A 21,659-nucleotide genomic window follows, 5' to 3' on the forward strand; every position below is an offset into this window, starting at 1 on the left:
GAACAGCGTGAGGCAGAAGGATGGAGAGTGAGGGGAAGAGCAGCGTGAGACACTAGAACAGAGTGAGGAGGAGAGCAGCGTGAGGCATAAGGACATAGTGAGGTGAAGAGCAGCACGAGGCAGAAGGACAGAGAGTGAGGATAATCGCAGCATGCAGCACAAGGAAGGAGAGTGAAAAGAAGAGCAGCGTGAGGCACAAAGGAGGAGTGTGAGACGAGCAGCATGATGCACAAGGACGGAGAGTGAGAAAATCAGCTTGAGGCACAAGGAAAGGAGTGAGAAGAGCAGCGTGGGGCAGCAGGACGGAGAGTGAGGAGAAGAGCAGAATGAGGCAGAAGGAAGGAGAGTGAGGAGGAGAAGAGCAGCGTGAGGCAGAAGGAAGGACAGTGAGGAGAAGAGCAGAGTGAGGTACAAGGATGGAGAGTGAGGTGAAGAGCCGTATGGGACATAAGGACGGAGAGTGAGGAGAACAGTAATGTGGGACGCAAGGACGGAGAGTGAGGAGAAAAGCAATGTGAGGCAGAAGGAAGGAGATTGAGGAGGAGAAGAGCAGTGCGAGTCACAAAGAAGGAAAGTCAGGAGAAGAGCAGCATGAGGCAAAAGGAAAGGAGTGAGAAGAGCAGCATGAGGCATAAGGACGGAGAGTGAGTAGAAGATTAGCGTGACGCAGAAGGAAGGAGAGTGAGGAGAAGAGTAGCGTGAGGCACCAGGAAGGTTAGTGAGGAGAAGAGCAGCGTGAGGCACCAGGAAGGTTAGTGAGGAGAAGAGCAGCGTGAGGCACAAGGACGGAGAGTGGGGAGAAGAGCAGAGTGAATCACAAGGACAGAGAGTGAGGAGAACAGTAATGTGGGACGCAAGGACGTAGAGTGAGGAGAAGAGCAGCACTGCATGTATAAAACCAGGCGCTGGGCTCTGCGCTGAGCCAGCAAAGCCCATCATGATAGGTCTTATATGTTATACAGGACTAAGTGATTTTCTGGCATGACGCGTCAACCAGGTGCTGTCACATGTCTGCTAATGGACACATTTCCCCAGGACCGACATGCTCACATTAGACAGCAAAGAGTGTGGTCTCAGACCAATATACAAAAACACAAGCGTGGCACAGTGGGGATTTCGGAATATATGTAGGCACCTAACATGGAGGTATACAAATAGGATACCACATTGTTGCATATCATAACGGATCACATCATAATACAACATATTAAAGCATATTCTAACTAGGCCAACACCTTCAACCTCATTCCCAAGTACAAGTCAAATTCGTCATGAGACTTCTAGGCATGATGGCATTCTGCACAGCAAATTGTGAACGCACACTACGTCAGATGTCATTTTTGACATTGAAACACAGTAGTACTACACCCTTCCATCCAACCAAGCACTCCCCACTTACAGCTTTGTGTCCTTACAATAATGCACTTCTGCTCCCCGACATTGGCTAGAAAGCGCTATACAAATGAAAATACTGCAACACATGAAAACAGAACACGTTAGTATTTTAATAATATGAAGTTCACCAGTGATGCCGTGGTGGTTCATTCCCTCTGACCCGGAAGTCCTCTTTTACCAGTGGCCCGGTGGGTGCAGAGGGCGGCCAGCAGAAGCAGGGGGCGCTGGTCCGAAGGGGCCTCTTCATGCTGGGTGTTTGGAGTGAAGTCAGGCCGGACTGTGCACTGCTCTCCACCTCTCTCTCTCACCACAGGGCCTGAAGGGGAGTCCAATGACACGTGGTGGGAGCGAGAAGGTGGCAAGAACTAGATTCTGCCGAAGCTGGCAGGAGAACCCTGAAGCTGCTGAGTTAACAGTGCACGGGGTGATGTGCCAGGCAGGTTGTGGTGACTAATGTGTGTCCGGCCATGACATGAGTTGTGAAAATATTCCTCTCACAGCGTGACCTGTGCGGCATGGGGGGGGCGGGGAGAGCAAGAGTGGCAGCTGTAGTGGAAGCGGGGTGGTGAAGCACAAGTTACTACTTGTGTAACAATATATCTGTAAGAGACATTAGTTAGTGATAGATTCCTTACCTTAGAATATCCCCAGGCATCAGACTGGATCCGGAAAGTTTTTTGTAGCAGTACCCCTGCGCTTCAGTAGGTGGTGTTGTGTGGCTCCGCGTCCATCACTGGCGTCGTAAGCGCCATGCGCGCTGACGTCAGTTCTGTACATGACTTTCCGGGCCAGTAACGCAGAGCCATGCAAGAAGCTGACCACTGGTGCCATGAAACTAGGGCCCTGAAAGGGGAATGACCTTAACCCTAGAATCAGTTCGCAGAACGGGGAGGATGGGTGGGGCGGTAAGGAATCTATCACTAACTAATGTCTCTTACAGATATATCGTTACACAAGTAGTAACTTGTGCATATGAAAGAGACACGTTAGTGATAGATTCCTTACCTTAGAATAGATACTCCAGCAATACCAACCCCGGTGGTGGATCTGCGAATAGATTACACCAGAAAGTCACGGAGAACAGAATGGCCAAAGAAGCCGTCTCTCTGGACCTGACTGTCAAGGCAGTAATGCTTGGTAATCGTGTGCTGCGAGGCCCAAGTAGCTGCTTGACAAATGTCCTGCAAAGGGACGCCATGTCCCAAGGCAGTAGTGGCAGCAGTTGCCCTGGTAGAATGGGCACGCAGCCCCAGAGGAGGCTCCTTCTTAGCCAAGGAGTAACATGCTTTGATGCACAGAAGGACCCACCGAGAGATGGTTCGTTTGTGCACAGCTCGACCTTTTTTGGCACCCACGTAGACAACAAAGAGCTGGTCACTCACCCGGAACTGCTGTGTACGCTTTAGATAGAATGCGAGCACACGTTTCGGGTCCAGGCGGTGGAGCCTCTCTTCCTCCCTCGAAGGATGCGGAGGCGGAAAGAAGGTAGGCAAACTGATGGTCTGCCCGATGTGGAAGGGCGTGACCACCTTTGGCAAAATAGAAGGACGGGTCCTTAAAACCACCTTGTCCGGATGAACAGAAAGGAAAGGAGGTTTGGAAGAAAGAGCCTGGAGCTCGCTCACTCACTCTTCTGACAGAGGTGATAGCAACCAGGAAAGCCATCTTAAGAGTAAGAAGACGCAAAGGACAGGTATGAAGGGGCTCGAAAGGAGCGCACATCAGATAGGTCAAAACGAGATTCAAGTCCCATTGAGGCATGATGAATGGCACAGGAGGAAACGTGTGCGTAATGCCTTTTAGAAAACAGTTAACAACTGGGGACTTAAAGAGAGAAGGCTGATCTGGAAGCCTCAAAAAGGCGGAGATGGCCGAAAGATAACCTTTGATAGTGCCCAGAGCAGAGCCCTGCTGGGACAAAGAAAGAAGGAACAGAAGAACTTCAGAAAGAGGGGCAGAAAGGGGATCCACAGCCTTTGCTGTGCACCATGCCACAAGCGTGTTCCATCTGCAGGCGTATACCGTTTTAGTGGAGGGACGCCTGGCTGCCAGTTCTTTTTGCATTTGTCACCCCGAGTGGGACGGGTATGCTCAGATGTGAGTCCCGTGCTCTCCATGCCACTGGAATCAAGCTATCCTGGCTGAAGAGGGGTGAAACCCCGAAACCGGTCCTAGGATGCTTGTTTCCAGTCCAGGGAGGACCTGGCTTGGCAGTTCGGGCTGGACTGTTCCCATGAGGCACAGGGTCAAGACTGATTTGCATATGGCTGGGTTCAAACTGGAACGGCATGGAGAGCAAAAAAACGATGGATTTAGGCCCAGATCTCTGTACTGGGGTGAATCTATGACATTGTTCTGCATTCTGTCCATCAACTGTTGTTTTTGCATTTGTCACCCAGAGTGGGAAGGGTATGCCCAGACGTGAGTCCCGTGCTCACCATGCCACTGGAAACAACTATCCTGGCTGAAGAGGGGTGAAACCCCGAAACCGGTCCTAGGATGCTCGTTTCCATTCCAGGGAGGACCTGGCTTGGCAGTTCGGGCTGAACTGTTCCCATGAGGCACAGGGTCAAGACTGATTTGCATATGGCTGGGTTCAAACTGGCATGGCATGGTGAGCAAAAAAACGATGGATTTAGGCCCAGATCTCTGTACTGGGGTGAATGTATGACATTGTTCTGCATTCTGTCCATCAACTGTTGTTTTTACATTTGGTAAGGCCGAAGGGGAGCACAGCAAACTGAAAATGCTCCTGGCCTACCGTGAACCGCAGGTAACGCCGGTGGTCCGGCAGGACGAGGATGTGAAAATATGCGTCCTGCAAGTCCAACGCTACCATCGAGTCTCCAGGGTCGAGGGCAGCCATGACCTGAGCCAGAGTCAGCATTTTGAACTTCTCCTTCCAGAGGAAGCGATTGATGTTCCGGAGGTCCAAGATGGGGCGCTGGCCTCCTTTGTCCTTCTTGGGGACCAAAAAGTAGTGGGAACAACAACCACTCCCTACTTCCGGCCCAGGAACGCACACGATGGCCCCCTTGGCCAAGAGGGCAGTGACTTCCTGCTGGAGAAGGACTAAGTGATTCCCCGACATGCGGTGGCACCGCGGTGGCATGGCCGGAGGGGAGGACTGAAAGGGAAGAGAGTAACCTCTGCGGATGATATGCAACACCCACTTGTCCAATGTGATAGCGCGCCAGTGGGGGAGGTGGTGGCGGATCCTGCCACCCATCGGCGTGGGGTGCTCCACAAAGCTCGGATTAGGAAGGTATGGAGGCAGAAGCAGCTGAGGTGGACTGTCCCCCACGCTGATTCCCTGAACCGCCCCTGCGGAAGCCGCGTCGAGGCCGCGCTGAGGCTGGCTCTGCACAGGTTTGCTGAAGGAACGTGCCTGGGTGTCCCTGCCCTGGCCACGAAAGGAACGAAAACCAGGAGTGGCCGGGGTCTTTGTGGAAAGACCCAAGGACTTGGCCATGGCCCGCGAGTCCTTAAAACGCTCCAGAGCACTGTCGGCCTTATCGCCAAACAGGCGAGTGCCATCAAAGGGCATATCCATGAGCGAGCTCTGGACATTGGGCGACACCCCAGTAGATCGCAACTAGGCATGGCGACGCAGCGCCACAGTCGTAGAAATTGCCCGGTCCAACGAGTCAGCGGTGTCCAAACCACACCGAATGGCGAACTTAGCCGCATCCTTACCCTCAGCAACCACCTGGGAAAGTACAGCCTGGACCTCCTCAGGACACTGAGGCAACACCTGAGCAACTGTATCCCACACCGCGTGGAATAGCGGCCCAATAAGCAGACGGAGTTCACCGACCGAAGCCCCAAACTGGCCGAAGAGAATAACCGCTTACCGAACTGTTCCAGCTGCTTAGAGTCCTTATCCGGCGGAGCCGTAGGAAAAGCACTCTGCGACGTCGAGGCCTGGATGACCAGACTCTCAGGCGTGGGATGAGTGGTCAGTAACGCAGGGTCACCAGGCGCCGGGCGGTGACGCCTGGCGACATTCTTATCCACAGGGGCCCCCGCGGCCGGTCGCGACCAAGTGCCCAACAGGACGTCGGTGAGGGAGTCATTGAAGGGAAGCAGTGGCTCCGACGAAGTAGACGCCGTCTGAAGCACCTCGGTGAGGAGGTTAGTTTTGAGGGCCACCGTAGGAAGATCGAGGTTGAGGACCTCAGCAGCCCGACGGAGCACCATCGTGTAGGAAGCGACCTCCTCCATCGTAGGTGGGGGAGAGGCAAATCCCGGGTCAGAAGAGACATCGAGTCTCCCAGTCATCCTCCACCTCCGCTGCAGAAGGAACCGGTCGCGGAGCCGCACAACGCCAGCTACTGACGCGCAGGGGTACCGCTACAAAAAATGTTCTGGATCCAGTTGGACGCCTGGGGATATTCTAAGGTAAGGAATCTATCACGAATGTGTCTCTTTCAGATGAGGGACACACGTGTCTAGGTGACTGCTCTACACCGGGGAAAGGGCACAGACTAAAGGAAATAACCTTAAACAGTCCCTCAGCAAACAAGCTTGATGATTGTTTCCACCATTGTTATCAAACGACGTAGACTGTCTTCTCCAGCCCATGGCCGGCGGGGATGGTGGAGGGGCGGTCTATACAACAATAATCAAACCACATCCGCAACATAGGAACCCTACCTTTTTGTGTACGTAGCGCCACTGCTGTCCTATTGGCTAGGCCAAAATAACATATTATAGCATCTAAGAGTAAAAAATCAAAAAAAATCGACAACAAAAAAAAATCAAACAAGCTGTTGCCATTGCAATAATGGAAAAAAAAAATACTTCGGAAACATGATCCGTCACTACATGCCTCCTTTAGATAACAAATACCCTCACAACAGCCGTCAAGCAAATGATTCAGTCCGGATGGGCTGTCCCAAAAGGAGACAGGGCGGTAACAAAGAAGCCTCATTTTCAATCGGAGACCACCGTTTAGCATAAACGATGACTCCAGCCAATGAAAAAAAACACAATATGTCTCGCAGAGCATGCACGCAGCAACGCTAGACAAGGCGTAAAAATGGCTGAAGGGAGAGTGATTAATTTTTATTAAGGTGATCCCTCTGTCATTATTAAAACAAAGTGTATGGTGCTGCTTTAAGGGGTATTATGTCCTTTGGTAGCTGGGTAACTTTAAGTCCCCAGTGGGCATATGTTCTGGTCAACATGTTTTGCGCTTTTTAGTGGTCTCAGGGGGGGATCCAGGGAGCTTCATCAGGACCGAATAAGTAAGTTGTATCTACAGTGGCTCGAAAATGTTGGTGCCCCCGGATAAATGAAGGGAGTAGAACTTCCCTTAGTAGGTAGGGTAAGATCCCTTGAGATCAGTGAGGGTCACTTGAGAGGGTTCTCTCTGTGCATCTGGGCTGTGTCACTTGTGTGCCTCAAGACCGGCGGAGACAGCGAGAGGCAAAAAAAGCGCGAAACATGTTGACCAGAACATATGCCCACTAGGGACATAAAGTTACCCAGCTACCAAGGGACATAATACCCCTTAAAGCAGCACCATACACTTTGTTTTAATAATGACAGAGGGATCACCTTAATAAAAATGAATCACTCTCCCTCCAGCCATTTTTTAATACACCTTCCAGGACTTAACTGCCACTTGCACCCACGCACCCACGCGGCTTCATCAAAAGATCTCTGAAAAAGAGACCCTTCGGGGGACCCGTAGGGCATTGCAGCGCCGGCCGACGAGGAGCAAAAGCCCAATGATGAAGCATGACATCCTTCGGGTGGTATATTCTGATACCTAGGTATCAAAATACCTTGGGTTACTAGACCCTGCTGACGGTGAAGTTGGGGTCTGATAATGTGGGCGTGAAGGAGAATAAGCAGGACTTTGCCCAGTTGACCCGCAAGCCAGAAATGTGTGCAAAATATTTAAGAGTTAGTGCAATTGATGGGTGGATGGAACGGACATCTCTGAGGTAAAGGAGAAGATAATCTGCATATAAAGAGATTGTGTGAATGCCATCACCCAAGGTTATGCCCCAGTCTCCAGCCTTGTCCCGTACAGCGAGTGCCAATGGCTCTATGGCCAGAGAGAAAAAGAGAGGAAAAAGAAGGCAGCCTTGTCTGGTGCCTCTGTATATTTGTATCGGTTCTGAAATAAGAGTCTCTGTTTTTACCCCCGCTAATAGAAATGTGTAAACAGGCAAACCTGTCAAATGACACGTGCCCCTATGCCAAATCGTGGCAGTACTGCAAATAGAAAAGGCCACTCCAATGAATCAAAGGCCTTTTAAAAGTCTAGTACCAGGCATCCAGCACAGGGCAGACTTTTGGGGCATATGTAAGGAAACAAAACAAGTGCTTCAAATTGAGTGACGTATTGCGAGCTGAAACAAAGCCATTTTGGTCCTGGTGGACCAGTGTAGGGACTAGGGGTGCCAGACGAGCTGCAAGCATTTTGGCCAGTATTTTATGGTCTGTGTTCAACAATGCTACAGGTCTGTAGGAAGCTAGTGCAGTATGGTCTCTGTCTGGCTTGGGAAGAGATATTAACATGGCTTCACAACAGGAGGCTGGAAGGTGGGAGGAGAAGAGGCCTCCTCATACATTTTCAGTAAATGGGAGGGTAGTTGCACAGCACATGCCTTATAAAACTCAGCCGGTATGCCATCTGTTCCCGGTGACTTGTCTGTGGCCAGAGCACGTATGGCCTCCTGTATTTCGAAAGGGGTTATGGGATCATCAAGTTCCAGCTGTTGGTCTGAGGAAACATGGGGAAGAGATAATGTGGAAAGAAATTCATCAATTTTGCCGGCGTCTGCTTGCGTTGTTGATTGATAAAGAGTTTTATTGCAACGGGTGAGTTCAGGATGTATGTCATACTAAGTATAGAATAAAGTATTATCGGCAGAGCACAGCATGGTGTTTGGGCGGCGCAACTGTTCTTGCTTGATCAGCCAAGCTGGAGGGAGCCCAATTTGTCGGCCATTGCATGGGTCTTAGCAGAGTGAGCAGCATAATTGAGGCAGCGAAGCCTTTCTAGTAAGGCGGTGAGACTGTGCCGAGCCTCATTAAGGGTGTTGTTACTTAGTGCGTCGTGTGTAGAGCACATCACAAGATTGCCTTCATTTGCCCCTAAGCAATGGCCTCTGATTGTCACCTTCAGTGCATCCCATTTGATCAACCTCGAGGTGGCAGTGCCTGTATCGAGTTCAAAGTAATCTTCAATGGTGGAGCCAACTGTCAATCGAAACGGGGGGCCTTCTTATATTGCAGACGCCAGAAGGGTATGGGGGACCTGGATCCCATGCAAGGCGAAGATATTGGGGATTATGATCCGAATGGGTGCGGCCTAAATAGTCTATTTGAGTGACAGAGAGAACAAGGTTAAGAGTGCAGACTAGGCGGTCAATTCATACATGTAGGTTGTGTGGCACAAAGTAAAAGGAATACACCAGTGTGACCGGATTACGTAGTCGCCAAATGTCAGTTAGGTGCCACTGATGTAGCTAGTCCTGTAGCACAAGAGCACTGGAAGTGGGGACGACCTTTCTAAGTCGGCATTAAATACTCTATTAAAATCACCTCCAATTAGCCATGAGAACCCATTCAAAGTAGAGAGTACATCAGAGATTTTATGTAGAAATGAAATTTGGTCCATTTTGCGGGCATACACGTTCCCTATTAGAATATGTCATCTCTCCAGTCGAACTTTAAGAAATAGATATAGGCCCTCAGGATCTATGACCATGTCTTGAGTAGTGAAGGGGACCCCACAGGTCAAACCCATATCAGCACTCCTTGTGCACAAGAAGAATAATTGGTGGTGAAAACTTGTCCTCGCCATCGCGTTGCAGTTTAGTTGCCTCCGCGACCGTGAAATGTGATTACTATAAAAATGCCATGTGAGCAGCATGGCATTTGAGATCTGAATAAACGGCATAGTGGCATGAAGGGGTAGGTATACTTCGCAGGTTACAGGTTATGATGCTAGTGTGGGCCATTCTGTGTGTGGAGGATAGTATGAGTAAAGGCTATCAAAATGTGGGGGCAACAGGTGAAGGCGTGGGGCATGCAGGTGTCTCTCGTATGTGCGCTGTCGGTGTGGGGTCTGAATAACAAAATAGAGCAACAGTTAAAAGATACAACTCAGAACAAGAAATACTATCAGGGCAGATCGAAAACATGTGTCTGCCCAAACCTTAGACTAACGTGTGTCAAGAACAATAAGTGAAAGAAGAAAGGGGAGGCTTGGCGATGCCCTTGTCCAAGAGCAGCGGACTGTCGGAGGCGCCACCCCCAATGTTAGTACTCAGAAGTGAAGTCTCCCTCTGGCCCCACTATGCCAGTCTGATGAGAGTTAAAGGCAAGCGAACAATAAGACAATTAATCCAAGACATTTTAAAAGATAAGAGAGATATAAATGACAATAATAATGCCATTCCAGATACTTATACTAAAGCAATGACATATGATGAGTGCTGCAATTATTGGCTTCAATGGTCAGATGAGGTCTTCCAACGTCTGCAGTGTCACAACAGGAAGGACCTCTGGATGAGTCCTGGATGGCCATGTGGTCGAGGAGCCTTCATCACTCGAAATAGTCACAGAGTCATCGTTGAGGTCGAAACCAGGCGCGGAGTCATGAAACTGGGCGGCCACTTGTATTGCACAGTGTCTTTCAGTGATGATCTGAACCAGGTTTGGAACTGCTGCAGGCCGAAGAGGGTGGCGCGGCCGACAACTGCGGGCAGAGTGGCGTGATCCTTCTGTGGGATGGTGTGGGGAGCCCTTAGCCTCAGAGGAGGAGGCGGATACTCAACCAGACATTTCCAGTCGGTCCTAAGTGTTTTGTGGGGAATCGAAGAACTTAGTTTTCCCTTCTGCCACTACAAGTAGGAGTGCAGGGATTAACAATGAGTATCACAACTCAAGTTTGCGTAGCAGACGTTTAACAGCTAGAAAGGAGTTCCTCTGATGCTGCACCATCACTGTGTAATCAGGAAAAAACATGACGCATGTATTGTCCACCACGTTGTCAGATATTTTCCGAGTTTCCCTTAGGATCGAGTTCCGGTCACAGTAGTGTAGCAATCGAAATATTAGTGGTCTTGGATTGGAGCCGGGAACAGGTTTACGGGTAAGGACGCGATGAGCCCGCCTGATGGAAAAGAACTGTGAGTGTTGTTGCTGGAATTAGTTCTCACAGCCACTTTTCAACATATGTATCCACATCATGTCCCTCGACACCCTCCGGGAAGCCTGTGACTGCCATTGTTTCGTCTGTGTTGCCCTTCTGCGTCCTAGGCTCGCTCCTCAAAGGGTCCGGAGTCGGTTTGTGAGGTCTTGCAGGTCTGTTTCCAATTGTTGAGACTTCGGCTGGAGATTAGAGAGGGATTGTTCCATTGTGTGGACTCTGTCAGCCAGCTTGCGATGGTCTGCATGGAGCAGTGTAGGATTAGTGACAACATTGTCTATTTTGAACTTCAATGAAGTGCGGGTCTTTTCTATGGCCTCGAGTATGATATCCAATTAGTTCAATTGTCTTCAAGGGACGGAGGATGCACAACGCGATCGGGCGTGGCTGGGCCCGCTGTGGCAGATGTGTACGAGGACACCCCTGAGGAGATAGAGCATAAGCGCCCTGTGTCGACTAACACAAGGAGAGGGTCCACGTTGAGCTGTTTAGGTCAGGGTGGCAAAGGGTCTGCTTCCTGATGCTTGTATGTTCTTCTCAGACACCACAGCAAGAGTAGACCAGCACACCTGGCCGCGTTAGCCAAGTGGCACGTTGTACATTTAACTTGCAATTCTTACAGATGCGTGGATTGCAAGAGTCACTGTTTGAAGGAGTCCCAGACACTATATATTACAAGAGATCACGTGGAAAGGGGGATGGGGGTCGTAAAAGATCTTGCCCAGCGTGATGGTCACATGGAGGGTTTGGTCAGTATCAAGCCATGTTGGTTTGCCCACATGAGTCACTCCAGAGCAAACTGCGCCCGCAAACGTGTGTCTCCAGCACCAGAGGAAACATGCCACTTCCCTCACATATCGTGTCCAGGGAGGATTTTGAATAAAATCCAGCAGAGATGCTGCAATTTTCTTTTTCTTTTCTTGGCTAGAATTCAGATAACTAAAGATTCTGCCTTCCCTTTGCAAATCCTGCTGAATATATGTTTTATGAGGAGGAATGTCCAAGTTTACGCTGAGGTGTCAGGGGTTAGCCGCTATTCTGTTATAGATATATATGGAAACTCCACAAGATGCATGCCCATCATGTGAGGAAGGGATTGCAGGCCTAAAATACTGACTGCGATCGGCTATCAGGAAGGAGACCATAGCCCAAGTCTCCTGGAAGCAAATAATGTCAAGGTTCCTTATTACCTTCTGCATTTCACGTTTGGTGCTCATCCCATGTATTCCTGATGTTCCATGAACAGAGGGAAATATGTGAGCTATTTCCTGGGTTGCCAGCATTAGGAGCCTTTTTGAAGATCCTCAGGCATCCTGAACGAGTGCTCGCCTGGAATGACTTTCATTTAAAGCCTCCTTCTCGGGCCCTCTAGAAGCTGCCATCTGTAAGCTCAAGTCTCTGTGATGTTATATCAGCACCATATGATATGGAAGAATTGCACCTCTGCATGTATAAATGGTTAGGCCATGCCTGTGGGAAATGGGGAGACATTTGTTCGAAAATAGTGGGATATTTAGGGAGCTCCGGGGTAATTAATTAAATTCTCCAATTGGTTAGAATTTTACGATTTTCTTTCGAAAGCCGGACAAAGGAATCGTTGAAAAATGTAACAGTGTGGTCATTCACTACCCAGTCAATTCGGGGCCGGAATGCAACTGTATACATGTCGCTGGAGGAGATCACATTAAGCCATAGTAAAACTTTACAAAACTTGATTATTAAATTAAATTTGGTGAGGATGCCTTCTCAGCCACTGGAGTGATGTTTTTGGATATACAATGATGTCCCTTTTCTCTTGTTCATTGGAAGATCTGAGGTGTAGAGCCTTAGACATTGACTTTGGCCTTGTATCTGGACCAGATGGTAAAGATTGGTTTTCAGGAGCTTTTATGTTAGCAGAGGGTGGCGTAATTGCATCTGCTCTGCAAGTCCAAGTCCAAAATTTTGGTGGCACAAAACACTTCAATAATGCAGAACAGTTGTATAGTGATCAAGTCAAAGCACATTATTTGATGAATACAGTAGTTGAGACAATGTGAAATAATTCACTTATATTAGGACATCAATATATAGGTCAAACATGTCGTACTGATGGTAATTGGCAGTACCTGAACCTAAAAAACTATATTGCCTTACCGGAGACACACCCTAGGATAGATCTCTCAATGTAGCTGAAAGGATTTTGCAAGTGTTTAAGTGGTAACAATGAGGGACTGCACATTGGTAACGTGGAGAAGCTACAGCAAAATGAAAATCAATGGCACTATAAAATTAGGGACACTGTACCCTGTGGTGTCACCTAGTAGTGGGTGAGCCTTGAACGCAAAAGAGCCAAGGTTTCACGCGGCTCCTGCCTGCCATCCACACTATAACCTTACGTGTCAGGAATTAATGACAAAGAATCGGCCTGTGATGTAAAACAAGAGATAGAAAGAGATACCCATCTGGTGGTGCAATTGCACAATCAGAAAACGTGGGATCCCTGACCAAAGTGTGTGATCCTAAGCAATCATTTCATTGCACGTTCTTTCTCCTTAATACTACATATGACATTGACTTGAAATATGAGAGTTCAGGATGTGCACTGTAAAAAAACCTCTTGTGTTTGATTTAATGTTGCTCCATGTATAACAAGAATCTAGGCCACATATAAGGTGCATATGATAACTGACCTGCCTCTTAGTTCACTAATGGCGTTGTTGTCACGGTGGGGGAGACATGCATGATACTAAGTTAATGTTAAAATTAATACCTCTCATTACAGTGACATAATCTGAGGCACTACGGCGAAACGCCTTTTTGACCTTTCTCGGCGAGTAAGTCAAGGCTGTATCTTGGCCCCGATATGGTTTACTCTTTGCATTGCCTCTGACAATAGCCCCAAGATGGGGTTTCACGTGTTCCTGCTTTGCTATACGTGCATGGTGCTGTACTAATTACCCATACACTGAATGCCCTCCAAAATTTGGTGGGTTCTTTCATATCGTTTATGGGTGAATTAGACCAAGGCACGAACTTCAGCAAAACAGACCTGTGGCCCCGTCAAAACGGATATTTCTAATTTTCAAATTAGCAGTAATATCTTGACCAGAGTCAATAGTTTTTCATATTTAGGAATTCTTTTTGACTCTTTAGGTACTTACTTGTCACACCCAGGTTAGAAATGTTCATTTAAAAATGCCTAGGTCAACAAGCGCAATATTTAATCTGCAGCAGCCTGAAAGGGCATTCAAAACTCTGCCCTCACTGCACCACTACAAATTGAGGAAAATTGGGTGTGCAGATGCCTCCTCTCTGTTCCACCTGCCAGCTCACACTAAATCGTGCATTCGGGAACAGGCCTTACAGTATATCTCTGACTTATAAAATCGGCAGAATTCAATTGGGAAAATAAGGAACTTTCCCTACCGTGTCTGTGGTTTGGAACAACACGTAGGGACCATCGAGAGCCATTTTACCACTCAGACCATAGAGTACTAGAAGAGGAGGGAGGTTGGCGGTCTAAGGTGAGAGCGCGATTTCTTAAGCTCTACCTCCCTTAGGAGGTGTGTTTTATCCTGGTTTTAACGACACTGCACTGACTATTTTACTGCTCTAAATAAATTTGAACATGTTTTAAAAATCATCAGAATTAAATTGGAAAATTAAGGAACCTTTCCTACCATATCTGTTGTTTGGAACAACACATAGGGACCATAGAGAGCCATTTAACCACACAGACTACAGAGTACTAGAAGAGGAGGAAGGTTGGCGGTCTAGTTGCCGACTCCACCTCTCCCTTAAAGGACCACTGCGGGACAGGCGTACAGTAGACGCGCGCAGCGGGTGTGCCGCTGGCACGCCAAAAGCAAGCCCGTCTGCGCCCGAACGGGCCCCAGGGCCAGGAACCCTGGTCCCCGTAACCCAGGTATACATAAATATTACGGGAATCAGTTATCATTCAGATCTCCGGCACACCCTGCCTGCGCCCCCACAGCCAGGAGCTGACAACATGCCCATTCCTAGAAAAACATGCCCCCAGTGTGGATATGAGCCACATGCAAACAAGAATAGGCAATCTATTACAAGCAACTCTCAAGGGCCCACATGGAATTTGGGACTGATTAATGCCCGCTCAATCCCAAGGCACATTTCAGATATAAGAGCCATGCTAGAGGAAGAACCCCTAGACATATTGTTTGTGACCGAAACATGGCTCAATGATAGCTTGGGTCCGGACATCCATCTCGCCCTCTCCTTGGGTTACCAGATACATAGATTAGATTGGGCAGATAGAATCAGGGGCGGTATAGCTATTATCTTAAAAGATGATTTTAGATGCACCATAACCCAGTTCCTTCCCCAGAATGTGAAAGTTTCCAGTTTCAAATCGTGCTCTCCCCCACCCGCACCTTTTCAGCGGTACTCATTTATAGGCCCTCAGGTACAAGTAGTAGATTTATGGAGGCACTACCTGAAATCTCATAGGACAATTCTGGGCAACTTCAAACTTCATTTTGATGCACAAGACACCCCCTATATAAAACGGCTGCAGGGTGACCTGGAAGCACTACAATTAATCCAACATGTGACATCACCTACTCATGAGCAAAGGCATATACTGGATCTTATTTTTTCCAGCGATCCCCAGATCACAGTACTGAAAACGATCCCAGTCCCCTGGTCAGACCACTCTCTAGTCACCTTCAGCTTACCAAAACCTGTGCAGCAGACAAAAGCTAAAGCCCTAACTATTGCAACTAGAAGCTGGGCTAAACTGGTCTCAGAAACCTGGCAGACAGTCCTGAGGGACAATACCCTCACCTGGTAAATTAGAAGAGAAATATCAATGAAATGAAAGAATTGGATCACCCAGTCGGTAGATATGTGTGCCCCTAAGAAGATTATCAATAGTAAAACACATCCCAGAATAGCTCCATGGTACAATGAACAGCTCATTGTATTGAAAAAACAGTGTAAGAGACTGGAGAGACTCTGGAGAAAGAAGTATGACCCCGCCCTTAAATCTAAATATAAATTGTTAATCAGGTCCTATCATAATGAAATGAAGAGTGCACAAGCTAAATACTATGAGGACAAAATCTCCCAGTCAGCAATCTCCCCTAAGAAATTATTCAGAGTGGTCAAAACCTTGACTAGTCCCCACGAAAGCATTAACACCCCCTTTACATCTATAGAGAGATGCAATGACATAGCATCATTTTTACACAAAATAGGGACAGAAATATATGATCAATTCCTGAGGAATAGGGAACTTGACTCAGATAAAGGAATCGAGGTAAGAGGACCATTATCCTCCTCAATATTAGCACATTTCCCTAGACTTGAGTAAGAAAATCTTCTAAATTTAATTGAAGCAACTAAACATGGCTCGCCTATTGACCCAGCACCCCCACATATCCTAATTAAAGCACTGGATATTATTCTACCATCTGTAACAGAACTGCTAAATTTGTCATTAGATACAGCTTTGGTCCCCAAATCTTGGAAGCATGTGATCATCAGGCCAATACAAAAAAAAGCCAATCTCGACCCTACTATATTCAATAATTTGCGCCCTATCTCCCTTCTGCCGTTTGTTGGTGAACTCTTGAAGCATGTAAATCCCACACTGGACAATTTTTTGGAGACTAATGACATCCTTCATCCCACTCAGATCGATTTCCGAGCCTCCCATAGCACAGAGTCAGCATTACTGAAGGTCACAGAGGAGTTGAAGGCGCTACTAGAGGATGGTGGGTCGGCCGCTATGCTCTTTCTGGAACTTAGCGCAGCATTTGACACCGTGGATCACACTGTTTTAAAAGACAGACTAAGGGAAGAAGGAATTCAGGGCAAAGCCATAGATTGGCTCTCATCTTTCTTAGAGAATAGATCCTTCCAAGTGATGGAAAGGGACTGCTTCTCAGATCGTCTCCCAATAACCTGTAGTGTCCCACAGGGTTCATCCCTTAGCCCTACTCTATTTAATATCTATGTACAACAGTTTGCCAATATAGTACAGGAATTTGGCATTTCAGAGGTGTCATATGCTGATGACACCTACCTGGTAGTGTCTCTGACAAATGGCCCGAACCCAAGTAACCATCAGCTCATTCACTGTCGCGAGAGAGTGGTAAAATGGATGTCAAACAGTTTTTTGAAGCTAAATGGTGAAAAGACAGAGCTTATGATATTGGGAAATCTTGCCATTCACGCACCCCTGATACAGTGGCCCTATAGCATCGGAGACCCATCTATCCCTAAAACGGCCATACAAAACCTGGGAATCTGGCTGAAGATACACTCACAATGAACTGTCAATCTAAGAAACGATCAGGAATTTGCTTCTCGCTTCTCAAAATGATCAGGAAGATTATTGAAGTGATCCCTATTCACCTGGAAAAAACGGTCATTCAGTCCCTCAAAATTTCACACCTGGTCAACGGCAACTCGCTTTATGTGGGCTCGCATAAATACGTAACAAAGAGACTCCAGGTGGTGCTGAATGCAGCAGCCATACTTTTATTAAAAATTCCCAACCGCCTATCTATTAAAGAACCACTTAAACAGCTTCACTGGTTGCATATCGAAGCCAGAATCAAGTTCAAATCCCTCTGTATGACATACAGGGCCATTAACAAAAAATCTCCACTAAAGCTCAGACAATTGATATCCAGTTACACCCCGACTAGACATTTAGGATCTTCCTAGCAACAGCTCCTCAAGACAACCAGAGCCAAAAGGGCAAGATGGGGAGGCAGATAATTTGGCCATCTGGTATCAAGACTGTGGAATGTCCTTTCATTTGAAATCAGAGCCCTACCGAATGAAACCTCCTTCAGAAAAAAACTTAAAGACTTGATTGTTTCCGCCGTAAAGTGCATTCAGGAGCATAGCTTTACAAACAGCACTCACCCGCGCTGGGAAGCCTCCGGGCAGCCATGCACTTTACTGATCCTAAACATAAACATAAACTTAGTGCATCTGGCTCCATTGATGCTTTGGGTATCTGTTTGAACCTCTCAGGAAGCAGGATTGAACAGGAAAATCATTAAAGACTGCTTATCCTGGGAGTATAGGCGGAGGTTAGCATGGTTAGCCTATGTTAAGAATTTGCTAAGTAAGATAGTTTCTCATGAATTCCTTAAAACATAGTCTTCTTTTATGAAAAATAGGTGGTGGATAAAGCTCAGATTCTTGGAGTGTAGTCACTCTGAGAGGCTAATGAACAAAGTAGCCAAAAGTTCTGTAAAGGATTACATTCACCTCAGGGGAATCAACGACAGTTCTGTTTTTAAATGTCCCTTTAAGTCAATGGGAAAGGTCACTGCTTTTCCAGTTTAGGGCGGGGTCAGTTTGTTGTGTATTATGTTTTTCTCTTGGGTCGGGGTTGTACAGTAGCTTGACAGCTTGTCCATGTGATGATGTGTCTTCTGCCTTCTCAGTCATTATTACATTTTATGTTTTTTGTTAATATTTTAGGCTGTATTTTAACTTATATTTAAAGCCTTTTAAAAATGTGTCCATACAGTGCTGAATATTCTTGCTTTATCTGCAACTTTTGGACAATGCTAAGGTATGTGTCAGCGTTAGCAGCTTTTTAAAAACAGAGGTAAGAACACATAACTAAATGGACGGATAATTGCTGTTAGCATTTTATTGTATTACATTCTTTTATGTGTTAGAAATTGTCGTTATTTGTATTTTGAATTCTGCATCTTTGCAACATTCACTTTACTATCACTTGCTAACTCTATTTTACAATATTAATTATGATGTGCGTGTTATTGTACTTTTACGATTTTATCTAAAATCTAATAAAGGCGTGTGATTGATTTATATTGGATATCGCATTAACAATAAATACATGTGAAGCAGTTATTTGATCTGTAAGTTTCTGTGCATTTTCCGAGTCAAAATACACCTGGACATCACACAGCGCATATATCTGAGTGATAACATAGTTGTTTCCTACAAGCTATAGTGACACAGATGCTATTTTGTTTCACTGTGTAAAAATACCCAATGCAACATAATTTTACCATAGGGGTTTCCAAATAATCTTTACGGTAAAATTCACTTAAACTTTTACCCCATATCTTCAATGTATGAGCATACATTACACATGACTGCCTGCATTAAATGTGCTAATTAAAGTGTAAAGTAACATTTTGATTTAAACACTAATGGGGTTGGGTACAGAAAGCATTAAAATCTAGGTTCAGTGTAATCTACACTAAGCACAAATAGACAAGATTACAATAAATTCAAGAAATGTAAGCAAAGTAGGGTGTACCGTTGAGAAAACCAAGGCTTTCGCACCAGGATTGCGAATCTGAATTTTCTTCAGCGTCCTAACCACAGCTTCTACTTTGGTGGAATGGCTTCCCTGTAAAAAAAAAACAAAAAAAAAAAAACAGTACAAACAAATCTCATTATGCCAAGCATTAAAACAACCTCCTCACATGTGGATTATTGAATGACTTACATTTACTGACAAAACGAGGCACTTTGGAAAATGGACTCTGAATTCAATTACATGATGCAGATGTTCATATTATGCTTAAAAGGATCCTTTACTACTCGCCAGCAGCAAGAAATGTAAGCAATACAACTTCTATGAATATATCTACTGAGCAGCTGAAAAAAATAAACATAGAAGAAGTATAAAACTGTCCACCAATCAGCATCCTTGCTGGTCCATATCTGCAAATGACAAACAGCTCCATCTCCTCTTGTATAATATTTGCTGCTTGTCAGCAAGGTAAGTAAGTGCCCTTTCAATTCCAGTAGGAATTTTTGGTATATTTGGTGGCGTTACATTCTAATTGCGCATAGTTCACTCACCGTGTTGAGTGTTTTCCCTTCCGTTGCCTTGCATTATCAGCCGTATAAACTGATTAAACACTGCCCTCACAACGGGAATAATCACGCGCCTGTCACAATTTCACCTCTTTCTGGGCTGTGATCTTGAGCTTATTAAATCGGTTTCCGTGCCGCGCTCCTCAGCTGAAGCACGTGCTTCTTTCCAGTGTGAGCCAGCATTCGGACAGTTCGGGTTCTGAGGCACAGCGACACCTAGAGTACCAGACACTGTACCGTACCGTAAGAGTAATTTAGGCGCTCGTTCCAAAGCAACCGTTTGCTTTGGGTAAGCCCTGCTAGTACTAATTATATTGCTGGCAACATCTAGGAAGAGCACCCCCTATCGTCATACCTGGCTCACCACACCCTATTCTATGTGTTATCTTTTAAGCGAGTGTATTTCCCAACTTTCACATACAATTTTGACTCAGTGATACAAGGGTCTTTTCAAACACAAGTATTTACTAGAATCTGCAGCTTTTGTTGAAATTGGACAAATGTGATTTGCTGCTTACCCGCAGCTTTAAGCGTGTCATTGAGGCCTTGTTAGGCAATAGACGAAACCTTTACAAAATACGATCCGAAACAAAAAGAGCAGAATGTCCTTGCCCTATAGCAGTGACACTTGAGACTGATGCAAAGCTACTAGTGTTCAAGTCCAATTATGCCAGAGAACACAAGAAGGGGAAGATAGGGCATGGTGCTCAAGCTAAGATAGGCTTTTGGGTGTCTGCGGCCCAATAAACAAGAATTTGGACCTTGCAGGGGGGTCATAGTAGACCAGTGTGCAGGTCTATACAGAGGTGTTCAAAGATTGGGACCAGCGTGCGTTTGTGCTAATTGTAAGACCTCTGGCAAGTGGTGCAAAGGGTATATTTTACAGGTGTGATGTCGGTGCCACTATATCTGCGCCATCTTCGCATACTTAAGTCATTTCCTTTCTGATCTTTGTCCACGCTGTCGGCCAAGGAGCCCATAAAAATAAAAATACGCAAGTGTGCAAATCGCTAATTTGGGGATCTTATTAATGAATGGCATGAGTCTATTCCGCAGAATGGGGAGATGGGCAGGTCGAGAGGAATCTACAGTTAGAGTCTCTACTAAAAAGGTGTTACCAAAGGTAAGTAACTTGTTCTTCTGACAGAGACTTCTAACCGCAGATTCCTCACCTTGTGTATTCATAAGAAAGCAGTACCTCCCCAGTTTACGGGTTTGTAGAATGACTTAGACCAGGAAACCCTGCCGGACAGATCGGGCGAAGTGCCCACTTCGTGGTACCTGGCTATCCAGGCAACAGTGCTTTGTGAATGTGTGGAGGGATGCCAATGTAGCAGCCTGGAAAATGACTAAGACTGGCACACTGTGCACCAGCCAGTGGTTAATTTGTAAAAAACCTAAGTGTCGTGGCTATTGTCAGGAGGCAGCTTGCACCAGCCCATTTCTCCTGTAACACCGCCCAAAACAGAGCCAACTTCTAATCAGGAAGTGGGGAAGGGATGTGGCGTAATGGCCAAAGCTGCTGACTTCGGAGCTGGGGTCTTGACATTGGCTCAAAATCCTGTGATTCAGGGTAAATCACTTAATCTCCCAGTGCCTACCAAAAATGAGTGTGTCCTTAACTGGTGCTCATGAAACTATAGTGCCGGTGCTGAGCACTGAAAAACACAGGCTAAAATTAAGCACTTATCAATTGATTTCTCTCCTTTCTTTCTTCAGTGACCACCTTCTTACCTTCCATCCTCTGCATACCTTCTATTTCTGAGTATAGCATTCTCTCAGTCTCAATCCTGTCTGCTTAATCCTTCGCCTTGTAATTCTGCAACTGGCTGAAACCTCACTATATAGATCAGAACCTCTCCTTTTTAAAACCCTATGCCTGTAATCTAACATTACCTAATCTCCGCCAGCCTGTCTATCTTACCAACCATTCAACTGAAACCACAAACCCCCCCCCCCCCTAATGAGCACACATACCTGGTATTATTATATCACAAAGTAAATGGAGAACATGCATGCAGGTTTTCTTGAGAACACAGACTAATCACAATAACCACTGGACTCACCTCTGACCTTGGGTTCTGGAGAAGCATGCTACTCATCGCACAGTGCTTCTATACCTTGTCAGGGGTAGTAAGCGTCAGTGCTTGAAATGGAAAAATAGAAGTGTGGGTGCCCTCTGACAGAGTACCTGCTGGTTTCTGCCAGTACTCTCCAATTAAAAGTATCACGTCACTCTTGAGAC

The 21,659-nt window shown here is 46.4% G+C and overlaps 1 protein-coding gene across 1 annotated transcript in view; it reads right to left on the minus strand.

The window, feature by feature from the left end:
- The window catches only part of SHPRH (SNF2 histone linker PHD RING helicase), a 763,974-nt gene that overhangs the window by 81,761 nt on the left and 660,554 nt on the right, over window positions 1-21,659 (minus strand). Inside the window, exon 26 of the mRNA XM_085612283.1 lies at window positions 18,849-18,941. Within this exon, the coding sequence (XP_085468409.1) occupies window positions 18,849-18,941 (93 nt within the window). The remainder of the gene's footprint in view (window positions 1-18,848; window positions 18,942-21,659) is intronic.

This window comes from Triturus cristatus, chromosome 6, assembly GCF_964204655.1.
Source record: "Triturus cristatus chromosome 6, aTriCri1.1, whole genome shotgun sequence".
Classification (NCBI taxonomy): domain Eukaryota; kingdom Metazoa; phylum Chordata; class Amphibia; order Caudata; family Salamandridae; genus Triturus; species Triturus cristatus.